This window comes from Strix aluco, chromosome 5 (assembly GCF_031877795.1).
Source record: "Strix aluco isolate bStrAlu1 chromosome 5, bStrAlu1.hap1, whole genome shotgun sequence".
Taxonomy (NCBI): domain Eukaryota; kingdom Metazoa; phylum Chordata; class Aves; order Strigiformes; family Strigidae; genus Strix; species Strix aluco.
In genome coordinates this window covers 47,679,340-47,701,560 of record NC_133935.1, presented here as the reverse complement: position 1 = coordinate 47,701,560, position 22,221 = coordinate 47,679,340, and the positions used below count along the sequence as shown (strand labels likewise).

The 22,221-nt window shown below is 39.7% G+C and overlaps 1 protein-coding gene across 1 annotated transcript in view; it reads left to right on the top strand.

The window, feature by feature from the left end:
* TPH2 (tryptophan hydroxylase 2) overlaps positions 1-22,221 on the top strand; it is a 52,680-nt gene that overhangs the window by 5,319 nt on the left and 25,140 nt on the right. Inside the window, exons 3-10 of the mRNA XM_074825896.1 lie at positions 659-811; positions 3,084-3,267; positions 3,376-3,476; positions 6,616-6,683; positions 11,870-12,066; positions 13,833-13,968; positions 19,081-19,167; positions 19,389-19,515. Coding sequence (XP_074681997.1) covers positions 659-811; positions 3,084-3,267; positions 3,376-3,476; positions 6,616-6,683; positions 11,870-12,066; positions 13,833-13,968; positions 19,081-19,167; positions 19,389-19,515 — 1,053 coding nt within the window. The remainder of the gene's footprint in view (positions 1-658; positions 812-3,083; positions 3,268-3,375; positions 3,477-6,615; positions 6,684-11,869; positions 12,067-13,832; positions 13,969-19,080; positions 19,168-19,388; positions 19,516-22,221) is intronic.

The window sequence follows — 22,221 nt, the reverse complement described above, 5'->3', positions numbered from 1 at the left end:
TCCCTGACATTGGACACTTTTAAGATTTGGCTGGACAGGGTACTGGGCCATCTTGTCTAGACCGTGCTTTTGCTAGGAAAGGTTGGACCAGGTGATCCTTGAGGTCCCTTCCAACCTGGTATTCTGTGATTCTGTAATACAGCCTATGCTTGTATTTCTGTCCTTGTTTGTATAATCAACAGAGGTTTTGTTTTCTCAGGAAAAATTACATGACAATATTAATTGTACTACAACAGAGAAGATAAAGTTTGTGTTTTAATGGTTAATACAAATTTACAGACCAGTGTAAATCATCGTAGATTGACTGGTACACGTTAGAATAGCATCACTGCAGGCTTTGCAGTAATTTAGACTGTCTCAACTTCCTTCATATTTATTACTAATGATAGCACTGCCCTAATAGTATTATCATATTTGTATCCCGAACATTCATATGCTTTTCCTTAGGCTTTTTTTTTTTATGGACTGGCCTCTTGCACAATCATCTCTAACAACTGCCTTTGACCTGTGATTCTGGTTCCGCATTACCTTTAAAATTAAGGCTGGATGAGTTCCATTCAGCTATTTTCTAACAAAAATTTCTCCTTGCCTAAAAAGACTTAATTTTGGGAAATGCGCATTTACATCTGAGATGATGCTGTTCTTTATCCATTTGTAGCTAAACAGATCGAGTTCTGGGAAAAATGAGGAAAAGAAAGGGAAGAAGGGAAATGGGAAAGGTGAATCTGTTTCTGAAGGTGGAAAGACAGCTGTGGTGTTTTCCTTGAAGAATGAAGTTGGTGGATTGGTGAAAGCTCTCCGACTCTTCCAGGTAAAGCTTACAAATCCTTATGCTGCCTGGACTGAGGAAGGCTACTGAGGTCAGGTTGTTTGTTGGTATAAATCTAATGGACTGTGGCAGAAGGAATAGAGTGCAGTTACACCCTGCAGAATTGAATAAAAGTAACTTAAAATTTTATGGACAAAGCATTTTGAGCTCATGAAGGGTTTTCTGGAATAAAGTTTAACAGTGATGCTGATGTTCACACCATTTGCTTTAGATTTCCAACGTGTCATTCTCAACACCGTAAATGAGATTTGAAGTTGTCTGTGCAGGCCACAATGGGGACACTTTCAGAGAGCAGTTCAGAATCTAAATTACATACAGTCGGGTGGTGATGGCAGCCTTGCTGCAGGACAGTGTTTGGTCATGAAGTTACATGCACCTTTAAGTGCTTGTAGAGTCAGGGCTTTAAGTGTCTAACTAGAATGTAAATTGTGAAGTATTGGTTCCCATGTAGATCCCCACGCAATCAGTGGTTTTCGGTCAGACTGCTGGTACTGCATGTAGTCTGCGTGCCTTATTCATAATTTGAAGAGGGCTTGGAGACATGTCTGAGGATAGCTAAAGCAAAGCAATACAATGAAAGTCTTATGTTGTTCACTCTGTGCAGTGCAGTGAAGAGAAAGTTAGGAGGTGGCTGGCAGCCTACCTCAAAGGCCAAAACCTCAGAGGGGTGTAAGTACGGGAGCACTAGGTAATACCCATCCTAACTCACAGGAACTGGCTCTGGGAGCAGATTCCCAAGGCTGATGTAGATACTTAGATTCCCCAGCCAAGGAAAAGGGGTGAGTTAGACCCCCAGGAGGGAGGCCGCCAGGAAGCAGGTGCTTGATAGAAAGGGGAAGCTTAAGTGAACTAATAGGAGTTGCAGAAGTGTCATGTTTTCAGTGCAGCTTCTATCCAAGAGTTAAGTGTCTAACTGCAGCTCTGGCTTAAATGCTTGAATGGGTTCATGCATGAAATCTTGGATTTACGCATCAACTCCCCCTTCTTGGGAACGGACATATAACTCACTCTGGTCTCCTAAAACATGGCTGGAAAATTTTGCATATATATCACCCCCATTCACCTAATTAACAATTTGAGTACTGTGAGGGGGTGCGCAGGGTTTTGTTTTGTACTTCACCTAGGGTAGATCAGAGTGAATTTGTTACATGAATGGGTTAGCCAAGGAGAAACACCAAATACATACCTTATGGAGCATGCTAGTGGAAGAATTATGTACGTATATCGAGAGGTTGTAAAAGCAGAGTGCGCTGCTTGGCTGTACCAGAGGGGACCTTCATCTGAAATGGACATTTATGTAAAATACAGCAGGCAAATGGAAGTACAAGCACAGATTTCTCCCCATTTGGAAGTCAAAAAATGTTTTATTGGCTTCACTAAGTAACTGAAAGAATAGTTGTGAAAAGTAACAGTAACAGAAAAGAAAAAATCAGAGTCAACACAAGTATTGGTTGAAAGCAGTCATCTAGTCCAACCTGCTGTTTTGAAGCACGTCTATCACAACACTAGATCACATCAGCCTTAACACGTTATGGTTATCTGATGTATGACGCCCTGAGCAGACCAGTAGTTGTGGTGGGAGAGATATTCCGCAGGAAAGTTTTCATGCCAGAAGTATTTGCACACTCATGTTTGTTTGTATCATTCAGTTTTGATGGGGACATTGTAATAGAGAATAAATTGAATTAGATTTTAATTTTATTACTGTTAACTCTTTGGGTTGTTGATAATTACTGCGAGAAAGATAGATGAGGACTGATACACAGTTATCCTCAGAAAAATATTTTCTTCTTCATGAATTCATAAGAGGTACTGAAGTAGTACACTTTTAATAGCATCTATGTAAAGAAGCACACTCAAATCTAGTTAAATTAATACTATTATTGTGCACATTGCCTAATAAAATTTCATTAGAATTTAATATTTATAGCAAAGGTAGATATAAAACTGTTAGATTTATTTTTCTTTTCAGAAATTATATTGGTATATTGTCCTCTGTAAGAGATTGTCTTGGTAGATAAAATTTAATCATTAGTTGACCTTCTTCATTAAGTACAAATTTTATTTTTACTTTCAGTATACAGACATTTTTTGTCTTCGATATTTATTAAGCATCACTAACTAGTTGTGTAGTGAGTACTTTCAAGAAAATGCCTTTTAATAACTGGGAAAAACTTTCCTGAGGAATATGCCATCTGTATTGCTCTTCTAGCTGGTATGTCTGTATTTCAGCTGTTATTTCATCTTTCCACAGGAGAAACATGTGAGTATGGTTCATATTGAATCACGAAAATCGAAGAGAAGGAACTCAGAGGTGGAAATTTTTGTGGACTGTGACTGCAGTAAGAAAGAATTTAATGAACTAATCCAGTTGCTCAAGTTTCAAACTAATATCGTATCTCTCAATCCACCAGAAAACATCTGGACTGATGAAGAAGGCAAGGCTGCTTTTATATCACTTGGTTTAGACACTGACAAATGTTTTGCACAAGTATCTCCATAGTCTTACACTCCAGTACATTCAACTCACATTCTGTCTTCTACAGATCTCGATTGTGTCCCTTGGTTCCCCAGGAAGATATCTGAATTAGACAAATGCTCACAGAGAGTTTTGATGTATGGATCTGAGCTGGATGCAGATCACCCTGTAAGTGTAACATAAAGTTGTCTTGTAGATCATTTGTTCAGATTATTTGCCAGTCAAATAAAAAGCCCGTTGACTCCTGATTCTGAGTACCTTTTTCAGGATATGGTTTTCAGAAGATGGGGATTTAGTTCTCTTCAGTAGTTTCTGCAAATTAATTTCCTTTTCTGTAGAAGGACACCCAAAAAGGAGGTCCTCCAGAAAACTTACTTGCTCTTTAACAACTCTGTCCCCTTTTGTTCTGCTTTCATTTATTCATTGTTTTAATTAACTAGTTGATAGAAAGGTTTCAAACTCTGAAGAGTTTAGATCAATGTGACCTTCAGTTTTGTCACAAGTAGCTCTTAGGTAAGAATTGATATTAACCTAGGTGTCAGAGAAGAAAGAATTATGAAAGAAGACATCCTTGGGCACTGAGAAGGTAATTACAAAATAAAACAGAGCAACATGTTCCTGTTTCTGCATGAATGCAGCAGATGGGAAGGTGTCTCACATTGTTTCCTGACTTTGGTGACAGAAGACAAGCCTGCATTTCAGACAAGCTGTAGTGCCAAATGCTCAATGCAAAAGGCAGAAAAATAGATTTATTACTGTTTTATTTCTTTTGGCTGATGTCCATAAATGCTTAACCTCTCTGAGTGTTTAGATGGCAGATGATTGCAAGCATTTGTGTCACAACATTTTGACTTGTTATAAATCCAAGTTTCTACCTTTGGATCACTTGGCTGAAAGACCCTGGTGGTAGCTAGTTGTATTAATTCCTAAAATAGGCTGTATTAAACTGGTATTGTAGGAAACTTCCAGCTGAAAGAAAGTAGGTAATGAACTAAGATTTCTTACCATAAGACTGTCTTGTAATAGAATCAGATTGAACTCTAGCTGTAGGTGATAGTCTCCTTTGTTTTTTGTCACACACATTTTTGTTGGTATTGTCCAGTGTGGTGAAAAATGGCCCTGAAGAATTTGTAAGTGACTGCAGAAAGATCAGTTTTGTCTAAGGGACTTTCTAGTGATGCATCTGTATACTGTGGTACTACAGTGCCTGTGTAGACTCCTCCCTGGTGACTGCCTTGGCTGAGGAAAGGCAGGTACTCCTGGTGGCCCTGGGTTTGGGGCTCTACGCCAGTGCAGAAATGTCACTGAGACTGCTGCCTTCTATGCTGTCTGCTCCACAGCTCGTACAGCGGCTGTGCCACAGTGGGAGCTCAGGCACAGACCCTCATGCCTGTGCACACAAGCAAATGGACATCATCACGATGTCCCCTGGCAGCCCCACTTCCCTGTCTCTGGTGTCATCTGCCCGTGTATCAGCCACGATGCCAGTCATCAGCTTGCTTGGTTTCCAGCCACCTCTACCATGTGTGAGCCCTTACCACACTGTGGGCCCACAGTTGGGGAGCACGTTCCTGGATCCTGGGTTCTGCCATGTACTTCTTGATGACAAACCTCACATTTTCTCAGAATGGAAAAGTCTGTTGATTACCTTCAACCACTAACAGTAATTTGATTCAAACAGAGGCTGTAGTGGCAGCTCATTCTAGCCTTGAGTTGATGACTGTGATGGGCCATTTGATACTGTTTTATGTTCTGAGCTGGTGCCTTCATTAAATACTTGAGTGCTCTGCTGAAAATGTGCTTTCAGTTTTACAGACAATGAAAAAAGACATTTGCATTATATGAATATATATTTTACACTTGGGAGAACTCTTATAAACATAATTTACACACCATTTGTTAGCCTATGCAGCATGCTAGGTATTAGAAATGGAGGAAAAAACCTGTAAAATCTGTGACTGGCCTTTCAAAGGCCACTTCTGGTGCCTGCCCTGCTCCTTAGCGGTGGCGTGTAGGTGCCAGAGGACCAAAGAGAATTACCCTATTACAGAACCAGTATAGCACCACTTCAGCAGCATAGTCCTAACCCATTCTATATTGGCTAATGTTTTCAGTCTCAGTTTCACTACACGTGACAGGCTTTTAAATCCCCTGTGCTGTCTTCCGTCACTTTTCAGCTCTTGAATGGCCTGTGGCTGAGTAATTCAGTGCTTATGTCAAAAGATATTAAGCAGACAAGGAGGCTCCCCCAGATTACAGTAACTTTTTGCCAGTCAGAAAGCTTTTCAGTGTAGGAGTGGAGGCTTGAAGGTTTTCTGCAGTCCTCTGACATCCTCCCTTACTCCGCCCCAGCAGCACAGCTTTGGTTATGGGGCAGTAAAATGCCTTCTGAGTTTTCTGGAAGCTCATACAAATACTTCAAATCACACGATGTTATCTTTTCATTCCCTTCAGGGATTTGCATTTGTGTATGTGAGCATTAAGGAGAAAATGCATTTTACCCTTCACTCTGACTAGGGGAAACTTAGATGCACTTTCTGGGCTACTAACTGGGGAACTTAGATAACTCTTTACCCTTTTTCATCTTCAAGAGGTTGGCAGTTCTGCCTTGAAAATAGATAACTCTTTTTGTGGTCCAAAACGTGAAGTGTCTACATCTTTTATAGGTATAGAAGAGATCTTGTTCTAGTTTTGAATAGCTCAAAGGGCTGTAACTGGCTGGTGTGTATGTGTTATACAGCTCTGTTGTGCTTAATATGGAAAAGGTGTGAGCCAACTGTAGCCCATGAGGTAGACCCCTTCCTCTGTAACTCAGATTGGAGCAGCAATATGCATATTTGCTGCTGGAGTCTGATGGTTCAGTCCCTAATGTGTTGGTTAAGATGGCAGCTGCTGAAGTAGCATCTTCAAACTGAGTTGTGTATGAATTCTGAGCACTTGATTCTTCTAGTGAAAAAAAGATGTATTAAAGATAGGTAAATTACTCTGCTTTGTACCTGCGTGTAGATTTCCATTCAGATTAAGGAAAACCTGAGTGAGATGAAATGACAAGGAAAAAGTTTCCCTTTTTCATCATCTTGGATGAATGACTGTACCTATGTACAATCCTGTCTCGAAAAAACTCCTGTGGGACTTTGGTGGGGAAAAAAGTGAAGAAATCGTTATCTTCTCTTGCAGTCCAGTAGATAGTGTTAATCAAAATGCAATATAAGTAGGTACTAAATAAACGCTTTAATGATTTATTTTATAATTCTTACAGCTGATTTTCTGTCCTTACTGTAAATTACTCTCCTCTTCCTTGCTTAAGGGATTTAAGGACAATGTCTATCGACAGAGAAGAAAGTATTTTGTGGATGTTGCCATGAGCTACAAATAGTAAGTACTGGCATAATTCTTCCCCATGCTGCTGACTAGTTAGAATTCATGCTCTTAGTTCTGTAGGATGAAGTTTAACAGTAGACAAAGTAATCCTTTAAACTTTGACTAGTTTAGTGTAGGCTATAAATGACAAACCTGATGCTTGAAATACCGTTACATTTTAGGTACAGATACAGGCAAGTAAAGCATTTGAAAGGTAAGCGCTATCTCCAGTATTTTATTCATAGCTGCTTAAACTTAAGCGTTTTACAAATGCTTGCATGTCTTAATGACAAACTGATGCACTGCTGAATCTCATGTATCTAGCATCCCCACATAACTGGATGAGCTCACTAAAAAGCAAAATTACTATTTTCTTTTCATGTGCTTACTATACTGGATGCTGCAAAATGCCATTTACCAATTTTACCAACGCAGCTCTAAATCTCTCAGAATTCAGTTAGTCGATTTCTCTGTAGTTATTGGAGCTGGTGACTGCACAAATACACTGCATGTGATTTCTAATTTTGATCCCCCCCCCCCCCCCCCCCATCAAGTCAGTATTTTCAATTTGCTACCATCCCTAGAAGTTAGGAAACTTTCTGTGCTACCTACAAATACCTACTGTGTTCCATTTTTCTTGTCACAGAAGCATTAAAATAATTCTGATCATACTCTAGGTTTTATTTGCAACAGGCCTAAGCCCTCATTCTCAAGGGAAAGAACATAATAATTTCATGTTCTTTTCCATTTTACCACACTACAGGTTTTTAATTTTTCTCCTTTGAGATTTCTACCTATGCTGTTTAAAGAATCTAAAACACAACAATTTTTTTCTCCCTTTGTAGAAGGCACATCCTGTCAGGAAGCAATTCAAAAATGGGTTTTTGAAGGTTTTCAGTTTTGTTTGTTGTTTTGGTTTTTTTTAGTACAAGGCTAGTATACAGGCTGCAGAAGTCTGGGGTGACAGGACGATGAGCTCTGCTTTGTGACCATGTAATCCTGATTATATTTCTCCTTTAATTTTGTCTCAGTCCTGTCGTTAAGCTACTACCAATCTAATAAATGTGTAAGTGCTTGTGTTGGTTCCCTTTTTTCCTGCCTGTCATGGCATTTTTTTAGCTGGGTGCTCATGTCATTCATCCAGCACACTGAGCTGATGCCTGCTAGGGGCAGGGTGCTCATTGGTAGAGAAGCTTCCTAGGCTGACCAGGTAAGTCCTAAATTTAGCCAGCTTTCAGATGTAAATTGAGACAATTTTTTTGTTTGTTTGTTTATAGCTGATTGATTTATTATCTCTTTTTTCAGTCTAATGGTTGTGGTAGAGTTAGTGCTTCTTGCCTAGCATTTATTGCAGTGTGAAATGTCAGGCAGGTACCTGTGGATGAAGGCAGACTCTGTGTGCTCCTAAAGTGCTTTCAGTAAGTTGGATCGTTCTCCATTTACCCATGACAGTAGCAGTAGTGCCATGCATTTCACAGCTGATAAGTTGCTGGAAATATTCCCCTCTTTCCCCTCTTAGCTGCCTAAGTGCTGGAAAGATCATGCAGCTGGCTCACTAAGCGGTGGTTGGTCTTCTGCTACAAAGGGGTTTTTTTTTTCATCCTGAAACCAGTGAGAAACATCTTTTCACAAAAATCACGTAGAGTAATCCTGCATATTCCCAGAAAAACAGGGAAAGGAAAAAATTTTTCATTCTTTAGGTTTTGAAGGCTCAAGAACCATTTCTGCAGGCACATTACAAAAATCAAACGACCCAAAGGTTATTTGCAAGCCAGTCTTGTATTTTGGCAAAATTCTCAGAAGTACTTCTTCATCCCAGTGATCTTGTCAAACCTTTAAAAGATTTCAAACTCTTCCTACTATTAAAAGCAGAGGGAAGACAAGATGCTTCAAGTATTTTTAGCCAGGGACTACGAAATGACTGGGAGGCCAGTGCTTAGGGCAGTTACCTAAGATGTGACAAAGTCTCATTCATACTCCTCAGGTCTCTTGCAGTGGTTATGTTAACCCCAGGGATGTGCCATATCCACTGGGCTGTGCAGTCAGTCTGTCTCCAGGTGTGCCTGTAGGGACAACCCAAGGAGACATTCACTCTCAGCGTCCTGCAGCTCAGCCTAAGCCATGCTAAGGAAAGGCTCATCAGCTCAGGGAGGACTCCATGCTGCTACAGCTAAGCTATTGTTGCTACCCATGCTGGGGAGCTCAGAATTAATACAGGTGTCTTGACACTACATTGCAGTCTCATCACACTCTCTTCTGTGGTCTAATGACTATTTACTTATTTATACAAAAGGAACAGCTCTGTTGTAAGGACTGCTTCCCTTAGGGATAAATTCAGAGCATTGTCTTGAACCTCTCAGTGTCTTTCAGATAAGTGACCTTCCTAATCGCTTACTGAGGCTTGATGCCTTTTTTGCTTTATGTTTTCTGGTGCAAAAAAAACCCAACCCACACTTGTTTTCTTAAAAAAAATGACTAAGACATTTGGTTGCAAACAATTGTCTTCGAGAAACTGGCTCTGTAAAAAAATTGTTGAGTTGAGAATCCCAGATCAGCATTTCCTTTATGAATGGGTGTTAAAGGGAAAGACATGTTAATAGAGCACAGCAGTGAAGATCAGCTGTATGAAATAAATGGACCAAAAAAAAAAATTCCTCCCTCCTTCACTTAGCTTCTATCCTAAAGATAGTGAAAATGTGTTAATCTTGCTAATTGGTCCTTTGAGACTGATTAGGGATTGAAAAAGTGTTGAGAAAATTAAATCTGTAGGAAAAATACAATGTTTAAGTGTGAATTCATAATATGAGTTGATAGCTCATGACCATTGCAAAATGGAAAGACCCTATTTTAGTAAGGGGAAATAAGAATTCAGAATAGGTTAGCTTGTAGAGTCATCTTACTCAGCCACAAGAAAACTAGCTATGCAGGCTGGCCATTTCCATGATTCATTGAAATGTTTGAGCTCAAGGTGGGTCTTGCTTGTTGAAATAAGAAGGTGAGAAAAATGAAATTTGCAGAGCCGAGTGAGAAAGGCGTAGGTCCTCCCTCAAGTCTGACTGCCTTGATCCTCTTGATAAAGAAAGCAATATCATGATCAGCTGGAAATAAGATCAGCTTTCCCAGACATAAATCCTATTAAGGAATTAATGTTCAGTGAACCTTACTTCAGTACTAATGAATTAATTGAAACAATAAGTTATAAACCTTTTAGCGAGCAGTGACCAAGCTTCAGATCTTTGATTGTGTTTATACCTCTCTAGTGACAGGCTAAATCGAAACCTGAGTTTTCCCACTGGTGCACACATTTCTTCCTCTTTGCTGGGCCAGTGCTGACCTGTACTGGCAGTATCCGTAATAGAGGTCAGGTCTAAGGAAAAGGGACGAGGCTACTGCACAGTATTCTGGCAACCCCACGTGGATGAAGTAGCAGCCTGCTTGTATCTGTCATGTATGGTACAATTCAGAATAGCTGTGTTGTGCTTTCCATGAGCTGGCAGCCAGCTTAAGGCTGATAAGAGTGTAAAGGTGTAAGACGGATACTAGACCTGAAGGACTGACTCCCACTGCAGAATGGGCACAGACCCAGTTGATGAGAAATGCTTCACTAAATCTGTTGTAATTCTTGTCGTGTCTGCAAAAGAGTGTCTGAAGGGGAACTAGTGGATGTATTGGGTATTCAGTGAGTCCTTAACAAGTATGAGTACCTCATACAAAGTAGCCTTTGACTGACAGATAACTGCCGTGGATCAAAATCCTTTGATATAGTGAAAGGCAAGGGGATTAAATGGTAACTTTTCAATAAAGATGAGGGGACAGCCACAATGAATGTAGGGCAGATGATCGTCTCTTGTGCGTGTAGGGACTGCATAGGATCAATTGCATGTGACAGGAGGGCCCATTCATTGTTACCTCGTACGGTGGAGACAGGATTATGAACTGGGCAGCAACCGAGATGGAGAGTCAACCCCCAGCAAAAGCTCAGCACTGCATTTCTCCTGCTTCAGTGGGATTCCCCATGTCAAATACGCCCATTCAGCTGCTGTCTGCAATACTAGGGAGGCTGCAGTCCTGGGCTGGGAGTGCCCACATTGCTAGCCCTGTGGCAGGGGAGTGGGAGATAGAGACCAATGGGGTGGAGGAGGATTCTGTGAATCCCTTTGCCAATCTGTACTTTGTTACAGTGCGGAAAAAGAGGATACCCGAGGAGAAGGCAGATTGCACGGATTACATACTCTAGATTGTGAACGTTAAATCCAGAGAAAGATTATAAAGTTTCTAGGGGGAATTAATGATGTGAGATGATGGCCTGTGACCATGGCATGGGAAGTTCTTTACAGCTAAATACAAGGTAGTGCAAATTGGAAGGAGCCCTTCACATGCTTGACACTGTTAGTCAGTTTTGAATTAGCTGTAACCACTCAAGGCAAATCTTGGATGTCAGAGACAGATTAGCAGGTACCCTGGAAGGCTCCTGCTTTGCGATTTCTGTACATCTGTGTGAGGGGGAGGAGGCAGGGGAACAGTGCAGAAGAAGAAAAAAGGAGAGATTTATTTTTAGAGGCTTAGTTTCATCTAGGCTAGGCTGTTGGCTCTGAGGTGAGCTTCCTCATGATGATGTCCTGCATGAATTTAGGATTCCAAACATATCTGCACATGTAAGCAACAGTCTAAACAATAAATATACATATTTTAATTGGATCCACACATTTCTAGACATCTGTGTAATTGCCTAATCTTTGCTTTGTAAAATGCTAGGTAATTATGCTGTGTGAACATTATGTATTTTAAAGAATGCATAGAGCATGCAGTCTGCTGGTGGACTTACTGAATCTGCAAGTTAGACTGAATCAGGATCTTCAGCTAACCACTTGCAAAGGCATCAGTGGCAGTAAATGGAGAAATATTACTCTGGTATAGGAGCATGGCATATAAGAGATCCATATTTGTCCTATAAAATGTACAAAGACTAAGAAATAATCTCATTGTTTAATGAGAAATACAGGTCTAAAGAAATTAATATGTACAATGTGACATCAAGATGTAATTCTAAGAAAAAGCATCTAGCTGTCATTTAAAAATAGTCTTAATAGTCTCTGTTTGCCTTTATTTAAATAATACTTTTCACAGAAATTTTGCCATTCACAGTCTGTCTAGAATCTGATTGTATTCAAATGTGTTTTGTATTATTTTATTTTTTATAGTGGTCAACCCATTCCCAGAGTGGAGTACACAGCTGAAGAAATTAAAACATGGGGAGTGGTATTTAGGGAACTCAGTAAACTCTATCCCACCCATGCTTGTCGTGAATATTTAAAAAACTTTCCTCTGCTGACCAAGTACTGTGGATACAGAGAGGATAATGTGCCTCAGTTGGAAGATGTTTCTATTTTTCTTAAAGGTAAGATTCGTATTTGGTTTGTCAATAGTTATGGTTTCATGAAAACACTCTTTTTTGTTAGTATGAAATACAAAGCACATTGAATGAAAAGACTCCCAACGTTGTTTGTGGACTTTGGTTTAGCCTGAAGTATTATTCTGTTTTTGACATTCTCCATGGCAGAGAGTTTGTTGAGTCAGGAGGGTTTTATGTATGTATTTGCAAGTATGAAGTTGAGAGGCATTAAACAGCTGAACATGTATCACATGATGTTATCTTGCACAGGGAGAAAAGTCCTTCAGTACAATGAAAAGAAAGAGCAGAGTTACCTCTACTCTTCTCATGGCTCCAGAGTGGGAGTTCTTATAACCGCAATGGGCATCCCCCCAATATCCAGGCAGGTAAAAGAGGGAATATGCCAAGATAACTGAATTTGAGGAGAGCAGGTTTGGCACATTGTTGTACAGCCTGATGAGTATGAGGCTTTCCTGAGTGCTCAAGAACTCATGAAACTAGTCATTATATGTTAAAAAAAAATCAATGGGACTCCATAGGTGATCTGGTACTTCTCTTTCATGTTGTTTTTTAAGTGATAAGTATATTACATATTTAGTTTTGAAAATACCCTTATTTTTCATCTGTATTGGAAATGTATCCCATATGGAAGAGGTGGCAGACATATACCTGCTGGAGGAAAAGCCACCAAAGAGTTAATTTAAGATTTTAATTTCTCCTCAAGGTTCTCTTCAGGTACATATACTTGTTCCTTAATTGTCTTGCTCAGGAGCTCCAGGAGCTCAGGAACTAAAATACTATAAAGATGTGTGTTTGGAAAAAAATGTTATGTGCTGTTAAGTGTTACAAGAAAAATTAGCAAATCGTTTGTCCAAAATATGTATGGAAAATACTTAGCTAAGAGAAATACAAAATTTGTAATGAAAGACTTACTTCCCTCAGTCCCTGCTTTATTTGTAACTCGTTTGTGAAGACCTGCATTTATTAATAACTGACTGACCATTCTTTGAATTTGGTTGTGTCTTTCATATACTGTATTATGGTCTCTAAGGAATGATGCCAAAGTGTACAGGTTCTTTCTCCCTAACTAGAAACTCAAAACCTCACACTTATTTCAGAAATACGTTTTCAGACTAAAATACAGCAATAGTAGTAGTGTCTGTGAAGAAAAATTTGGAACGTTCTCCTGTAAGCACTTGGAAAGAGTGAAGAATGAATTTGGGAGAGAAATGTGCTTTTCAAAATCATTGACTCTGAAATTATTCCCCACTGGGACTAATCTGAAAAAGGAACACTTTGTTAGATATTTAAATGAGGACCTCAGCTGTGGAAGTCAGTATTTTACTGTCACAAACAGTATTTTATCTGTAAAAATAAGGACAGATTCGATTTAATCCTATTCTGTTCTGTTAGTTTTTAATATATTTTAGAGAAGTCATCTTCTGTTTTGGAAACTTCTTTCCTGTTTAGTACCAGACATAAATATCAGATACTCTGTGATTTGAGAACATCACTTATGGTACCTTACCATCTTTTCTAGACAGACGTATTCAAACCAATTTTGAAATACCTCAAGTTGTTTTCATTAAACATATGCAGACAAAGCAAAATAGTTCTTGTATCTAAGAGGTGACAGTGATGTGTGGTGTTCTTCAGCCAAGGTTTCTCATGTCATGCTTCTGGTAGAATAATTAACAGATCATTACCTGTCCTTAGAAACTGATACAGTGATATATCTATAATAAGGTCTTTTATTATCTCCTTCACTTCAGAAAGGTCTGGCTTCACAGTGAGACCAGTTGCTGGATACCTGTCTCCCCGAGATTTTTTAGCTGGCTTAGCATATAGAGTTTTTCACTGTACTCAGTACATACGACATGGCTCAGATCCTCTCTACACACCAGAACCGTAAGTTGCTACATTTGCTTTAGTGCTGAAAAAATATACTCAATAGATTCTTAAAAGACCCAATTGAATTTGCCAAGATTGAAAAGAGGAACATTCCTACAAATGTAAAAAATCTACGTACACTGTTGATGACAAAACCCTTCACACCGGTAAGCCAGAATTTAATTCAAAGGCCTCTTTTAGACTTTTGACAAGGGTCTTAAATAACTGGGTTATTTATATGGTGGGTCAAAAAATTCTATCTATCTGGATTATATTTCAGTGGAAAATGGAGTTTTCAACTAAACGTTTTGAAAAAGTGTCAAAAAGTTTACTTTCTGTTGGACAACTAAGAAAGAAGTTGGGAAAAAAGCCCTGAATCCGCTGAAAAAAAATTGCTTTTAAAATTATAATTTGGTCTTCTCGTATCCCCATTTATTTTTTTTGGGCCAGACTCCACAGCTGAACTATGCTTCTCTCCTATAACACAATGCAAGCAAGTCATGAAACACTATTCTCGCACACAGAGAGGGTATTAGATATGAAGCCTGTTGTAGGGAACATGATAGAAATAAGAGACACTTTAATTATGACTTTCATGGGACAGCATTGCAGCTTTTCCAAAACAGAATATTGCGAGTTTGGATGAAATATTTTGGCATTCAGTCTCTTGATGAAAAGCAGGGGAAGAAAAGATGGAAGCGATTGTAGTTCTTGTCTTGTATTATATATGGTGTGCTCTGTGCAGTAATAACAGAACAATACATGTCAGTTAGATAATATGAAGGTAGTTTTACCAAAGGCATCTGCTGATCTTGTAACCACAGGAATAACATTTTCACAGTGAATCAGTCATCAGGCGGTTAACATGGAATTGTAGCTGTTGTTTAGTCAGCTTGGACTATTTGAGTGTATTTTTTTGGCCAAAATTTACAGAAGGGGTTCATACATATATATTCAGATCCAGTCCTGTAAACATTTGGACCCATGCCTAACTTTGATCTCATGAATAGACTGCCAAAATCATGGAGTAATATTTTTGGATATAAAAGGATTAATGGAGCCACATATTAAGCTGTATCTAAAAATGCTCTAACGTTATTCTGGCAGGAGTCACCAGGTGGTGCTGTTACACACTTACCTACTTTTTTCCTCGGCATGTGAACTGGGCACAGTACTTGCTGGAATGCTATGAGGCTAGTTCTGTGTACGTGTTTCTTTTGGGAGAGAGGTGGTAATCCCTGAAGGGATTCACTCACTTCTGTAACCTCTGTAATTAGAACTTTAATCTCTTAAATTTGTAGGCAAATGCTACAATGTAAAATCCTGAAAGAAGGGCTTGGATATATGATGCTGGACCTTTTCTGGTCTATCTGAAAATATCTGTAGATATTTCAAAAAAGAAATTACAATTAGGAAGTACCAAGTTTTGCACCAATGACTTCCTCTCCTGGGGGAAGCCAGTGTCTCAGATTGCAGTACCGACCAATATTCAGCAAAAGAATGATGACATTTATTAACTTAATACAAACTAGAAGAACATTTTCATCTATTGATAGGGGATTTAGGTACCTAACTCCAACAGGAACAAAGGAAGGAACACCTTCCAGGCAACAATTAAGTGCGTGTCTGATTTTGCTGATGTTCTCTGGTTCATTAATTTGAGACCCCCTGTAGTTTTCAGGATGCTGCTTAGATTCAGAATTGTGCAGTGTATCATAGCTGATCCTTAGTAGTAACAGCAGCTACTCTTTCTGTAACCTTTCTGGTCATGGTGTCTGGAAAGTCACTGTTTTGTAATAATAGTTCAGTTAGAATGAAGATTTTTATTCCTTGTTTGGGCTGAACTTAATCCAGATCATGGTCTTAACACTTCTAAATATGACTAACAGAGGAATTAAGTTGTCATTTTCTAATGATGTTACTCTCTTCTTGCAGACCTCATTGTTCACATAAGTTATGTGTACTGACTATCAGGAACTCCATAGGAAAATTTTGAAAATCCCTTTTTAAATGTGTTTACTTTTTTTCATAAGATAGAGCATATAGTAAGTGTTATCAGAAATGCAGGGTGAAATCCTGGCCTTTTTGAAATCAACAGCAAAACTAAATTGACTTGAGTGGGGACAGCTCTTCATTTTCCACAGTAGCTGCAGTGCCCTGATATCTGCTGGTTGATATATGGGGGCCATAATGACGTTTGCTGCAGGTCCCTGGCTTGGTGAATGTTGCATTTCAATGATATAAACCTGGTAAAAAGACTCCCTTTGACTTCAGTGGGCTTTCCATCAGATTTAACACCCAGGCTATAGAGCTAGATACAAATTACAGAGTTCATTTGGTGTGATCTGTATCACTACTGTATGCATTTTAAAACATTTCCTCCTGTGTTTCATTACGTTTCTACTACATTTACAGAGCTATATAGATTTCCTCTGCTCTGCTAACTAATTTACTCCAAGAAAAATCTTTTGCTGTGAAAAGTGCATTACAAAAATCTTATTTTCTCTGAGCAATGTGTGTGAATAAATTAAAGGAACGTAATTATTTTCTGAATAAAACAAAAGTATCAAGCCTTGGTAGTTAAGCGAAGAATTATATTGTTTAGACTATCTATAAAGGGCCAGACTGGCAGGGAAGTATGAGAGACGCCAGTGACAATCCCAAATGCTCGTTCATGGTTCTATCTGGAAGATTTCTTTTTTTGTTCTTTTTTTTTTTGTTCATGTGCTTTTTGTTTCAAGCTCCCCTCTTTATAACTGCATGTTTAAAATATTACTTTGCATAGTTTTAATGGAAGAACCTACAAGTTAAAGGCATGAGAGAAATAGCTTCTGCCTCCTCATCCTCCTCCCCTTGCCAAGAGAGACAAGTTAATGGGCCTAGGCTTTGTCTGTTCTCATTTTGTCTGCAAGGGTGAAAGTGACACAAAGAGCCTGTGTCCAAGTGTAGAACTAGGAATAACGCGTCTTTGCTTATTTGTTTCTGGGGGTTGTGGCATCAGCACAGGAAAACAGAGATGTAGACACTTGCTGAGATAGCAGTAGTAGTGATGTTGCTGTAGAAGCCTGCCTGGAGACAAGCATGCTTACCTGAAGCCAGGAACTTGTAGCCAGTTTGACTGTATCTTTGCTCTTACATTTAACTCCACATCAGTAGTTCAAATAGTATCTGGATTGATGCAGTGCAGCATAGGTAAAGTGCTCTACAATCTGTGTTGATTTCTCCAGTGAAAATAAGAATTGGAGTTAGAGCTCTGAAATTCCAGAGAACGGGCTTTGGGGCCCATTTCTGTGTTGGAAAGTGATGGTTGGAGGAGTGAGGTTCCTCCAGTGAATTGTTTGGTACTGGGAATTCTCCGGGTGTATCTATCAGACTGCAAACTCCATTTCCCTGCTGTCCTTTATATTGTTAGCGAGCTAAATCTTGCAGGAGATGACAGAAGAAATTGTTGTGACGGGAATGGAATTAATTAAAGAATGGTCATTAACCTTCGTTGATTATCCCCTCAAGTAATGCAAACCATCTCCTCAATAAAGAGATGGATATTGTGCAGAGCCAGCCAGTTTTTGAAGTCTGAGCTCCAGTGAGGAAGGGAGTACTATCTAAGCTATGGGTCTTGTGGTAGGGAGCTTTGATCATCTTTTGAGACTCAAGAGCATCATCAGAGGGGTGTGGAGGTCATAAAGGAGAAGCCTTCCTTCCAGCTGCTTTTGAAGAAACTGGGAATTTGCCAGGCTGTGAAGGGACATACAATGATGTAGAAACAAAGGAGGAAAGATCTTACTTTCAGGAGGAAGGACAAGCTTTACCAGGCAGTGGAAGACAAATGCAAACAATTTTCCTTACAGTCTGATACTGTTCCTGGTCAGCTGTACTTATCAAACATGTTTCATGGATGTTGACTAAACATACTGGCGCACAGTAAACTTGCCTATATTGCTACAAGTGAATCTCTAGTCAGTGTCCATGGACCATGTTTGTTTTATCATGTCAAGCACAAGAGTATCTGTTCACCTCCCCTGCTTGTTTGGAAAATACATATATCTAGGAAGGAAGAGAAATGAGATTTGGTACTTCCTCTGTACTGTTGAATGAATTACTCATATATGAAATTGGCTCAGACTTGTCATGCACAACTTCAGAGTGGTGGTTGTCTCACCAAAATGTGTGAATATAACATGAGCAAATGTTGCTAAGCATCTGTCAGTGAGGCCATCTGGGCTGAGAAGAGAGGCTTGTATGTAGCCCTCCAATACTGGAACTATATTTGATAAGCTTTTGGTGAGGCAAACTAGGAATGCCAGAAATGCTAATCTTCATTTGCATGTGTTCAGAAACTACTATTTACTACTATCTACTATCCACAGTTGGTGCAGACTTCTTGGTGAAGAGTACTGAGTAAGAAGACTTGAAATTCTATAGAGGGTTGTTTTTCTGTTCATGATTTAACTGAAGTGTCAGGTTCTGTGTCTTTTCAAACAAAAATAGTTTATAAAAGACAAATTGGATGATTTTGGATAGAAAGCAGAAAACTTGATGTTTTCTCCCTGCCTTTAAAACATTTGTTTACAGCTGAGGGAAAAAAAAAAAAGAGAGAAATGTCTTTGAAGAAACAAAAGCAAAGGAAATGTCAGATCCGATTTTTAAAGTGAACTTTACTACCAAGTCCATTATTTTCTGTGAACAAATGCACCAAAACTCTCAGAATTGTTTGAGAGCTTTTGTAGATGATGCATGTGCACTTTTGTTAGGTTGGTTAGCAGTTTTTTGTACACTTGTATCTCCACTTTGTCGTGACTAATAATGCACTTACAGGTGTGGACAGCAGTTCTTTCTGAAACTATTTGGGTTCTCTGCTTTTTCTGAAATCTGCTAAGTGAAAGGTGGACCGTGTAATAAAAGTACCCGGTAGTTGCAGTAGGAACTCAGGACTAAATGATAAATTAAGCACACAGAAACCTCTGAATTTCTGGTGGCAAGTGACAAAATCTTTGGTTGTGGAGCTGTACCCAGGTGTGTAAAGGGGAATGGAGAAGGTGAAGAGGGAATGTGTTAGAGTTTGGACTTGATTCATGTGGAGAGAAATGCTGAAAACTGTACATGTGAGACATCTGGCTTTCCTTTGGGCAGTTCAATCTTCATGCTACTAAGCCTGGAAGACAGCAATGATCAGGTCCTCCCACTCAATCTGAAAATGATGGGGAAATCATGGAACAGGTGGGTTTAAATGACATATAGCCCATTTGATAGAAACAAATGTGTATGTTTCTGCAGAACCATACATAGGGAAGAACCACTACACTGTGAAAAACATGTTTCATGGTAAGACTTTTAAAGTAGAGGTCAGACCTATGTAAAATGTCTTATGTTAAATTAATTATGGAATGATTATGGCATTAATTTCAGTAATGACCCTCTTTTCATTTCCATTCCCTTAGGGATACGTGCCATGAACTCTTGGGACACGTGCCTCTACTTGCTGATCCCAAGTTTGCACAGTTTTCACAAGAGATAGGACTTGCTTCACTGGGAGCATCTGATGAAGATGTTCAGAAATTAGCCACCGTGAGTCAAAAATCTTTTTGTGGCGTGCTCTCTCATCTGTCCTCCTGTTTGGTTGATGAAGCAACGTGCATTGTCTTATTAGAGCTAACTGCATTTGCAGATTGCAGATGACTATGATGTGACAATCACAGAGCTTTAGGTATTTTTCCATTGTTTTTAATAACAGTAAAGCTGAACACACTAGTCTTCAAGTAGTCAGTTTTACTTTTTATGTGCAATAACCACCAGTTTTCAGAGCTAGCTGAGATGGATTTTGTCTACTTTAAGGTGCTGAAAACAAGCAAGGTAATTTTGAAAAAAAAAAAGAAAGAAAACACTTTGGTGTGTGCTCTCAGCTCTACACTGTTAGCTCCTCCACAGGTGGCCACTTTGGCTCTTAGCACTGCTATTTCTGTACTCACTGTACTGTTTTGCAGCTGTTCACTGTATTGTAGCGTGTGATGGATTTTAAGATTACCTTGCATCCTTGCTTCTGCTTCTGTTGGAGAATATGTAGTTACTAAGCCAAGACTGTGCAGCTGTAGATCTAGACCAAGGTTAAGTGTGTCAGCCGGTGGCTGTGAGATGGATTCTATGTTGCATCAAATGAGGCACATGCCAGTAGATACTGTGAGCTGGAAGAGGCTGCATGTTAAAAGGTGTTAGATGCTACTGACCACCCGATGGAGCCTTCTTGGCCCTTGTGTGAGGGACCCTCAGTTTGCACTGAAGGGACCTGTCAAGTTGCCAGGACTCTCGGCTCCTGCCCACCTGTCAGCCCTGCTGTATTGCCACTTTCAAATAACTTGTATGCAGCCCTTTGCAGTATGACATAGGTTACTGACCCCTGGTCTATACCACTTACTCTGTTCAGTTGTTTTAACTTACTACATGTATGCTTCCTTTTGTGGCTCCTGTTAGAACTTATGCTGCAAATAACTTACTGAACTATTTTGTATTAAAAACCAACTCCATATTTAAATATTTTATCTCGTGAAAAATTCTGTGAAATCCATCAGAATTGGTTACTTTAAAACTTACCCAGCATACTACTGCTTTTCTACACGAGAAGTGCAGTGAGAATTTAAAGGGTTGGAAATAACTTGGGCACAGTGTTGAAGGTGGATTCAAACCAGGTTCAATTAAACTGTAATAGTTTTGATGCACTGGCTTAGTAGTGGCTTAGAGTCCCATCTGCTGAAAAAGGCATTTGTACCCATTTGTTTGATTTTAATCCTGTAGCCCTCCAGAAGAGGCCACTAAATCTGTTTAATCAAAGTGACCTAACTACTTACTTAGACAGGCTTGATGTCTTGCTCATGGCCTGTTCCTCTCACATGCTTCCGGGTGTGTTCCTTGGTTTTCTAATGGATGTCTGCTGAGAAGAAAGTGTTGTTTGTATGGAGGAATCATGACAGTTATGTGTCTATTTGCACATTTGCTAGGAAGGGACTTAGTAGGAAGCAGACCTACCTTGTCATGACCTGCGGCCTCAAGAGAAACTATCTAACTGGCTGTCCCCGTAGGCACTTTGAGGAAAACAGTATGTTCAAGTCTTTCACCCCAAAATAGCCTTGGATGACATGGGCCTATTGTAGAGGACAGTGTTGGGACTGATCTGTTTGGGAAGGGTTATTAATATAAAGGGACCTCTGAATATTATATAAATGCTTTTACTCCTCCCCCTCACAGAAGTTCCCAGTTGTGACTGGCTGTGTCATCCAAACAATGAACTGCTCCTGAATCACAAAGCCAAAAATAAGACAGCTGAATCACTTTCCCTTATCACACTGAGAATTTGATATGAGTCAAAGTTGATTTCTCCTCCCATTCTGGAAATAGCTCTTTCAGGCAGAAGAGACATTTGGGGAGACTTAAGGTAAACCAGGTGGTGGGGTTTTTTTTGTAGAAGCACAATGAGGGGCTGTACTTCCTGGGGCTGGTGTCTGAGAAATACAGAGATGTTACTTGCCCTAAAATTTGCAATGCAAACAGTGAACTTGAGAGCAAGTAGAAAAAACATCTCTCAGCAGTGAGGGTGAGGAGGCCAGGAGATTAATTCATCTGGGCACCAAACATCACCTGAGGTGCTATTAACTGACTTTTGCAACATTCGGTCATTTCCATCCTAGATAAAAAACCAGACGCAGCGAGCTGAGAAATGCCAGCCAAGAGTCTTAACACAGAAAACAGCGCAGGTTGCAGCGAGGCAACTTCAAAGTAAATAGAGAAATAAATGAATGGAGAGAGAACATGCATGTTAATGAGCTTGAAGCAATATGCCCAAAGCAAGCTTGCCATTAGCATGACCTGTTTGAAAAGATAGTGACATTAACAGCTGAGCCATTGCAGGGAGGACAATGGCTTTAGGAAGAGAGGAGAATGCCTCTTAGGAATTCAGACCAGAAAAGGAAGAATTATTACAGGTGATTTCATAATTTTTCGCTCCATTCTGCTTTCAGAAGCCACCATGTATCAGCCTTGATAGATCTGCTCTTTGTGCCCCATCAGTCCTGAGCTGCAAAGGAAATGTGCAGCTGCAAAGCTGACACAGTGGATGTAGAGCAAGCTGGAGCCTGGTCCCTGGGCAGACTAGAAGTGTTTGCCACATCTGTGCAACCCCACTGAGGGCAGGGATTGAGTGGGAGAGCATTTCAGACACCCTGGTGCTGGCCAGCTGGAGGGGAAAGGACAGCTGCAGGGTAAGAGGGTTGAAAAGGAAGGATG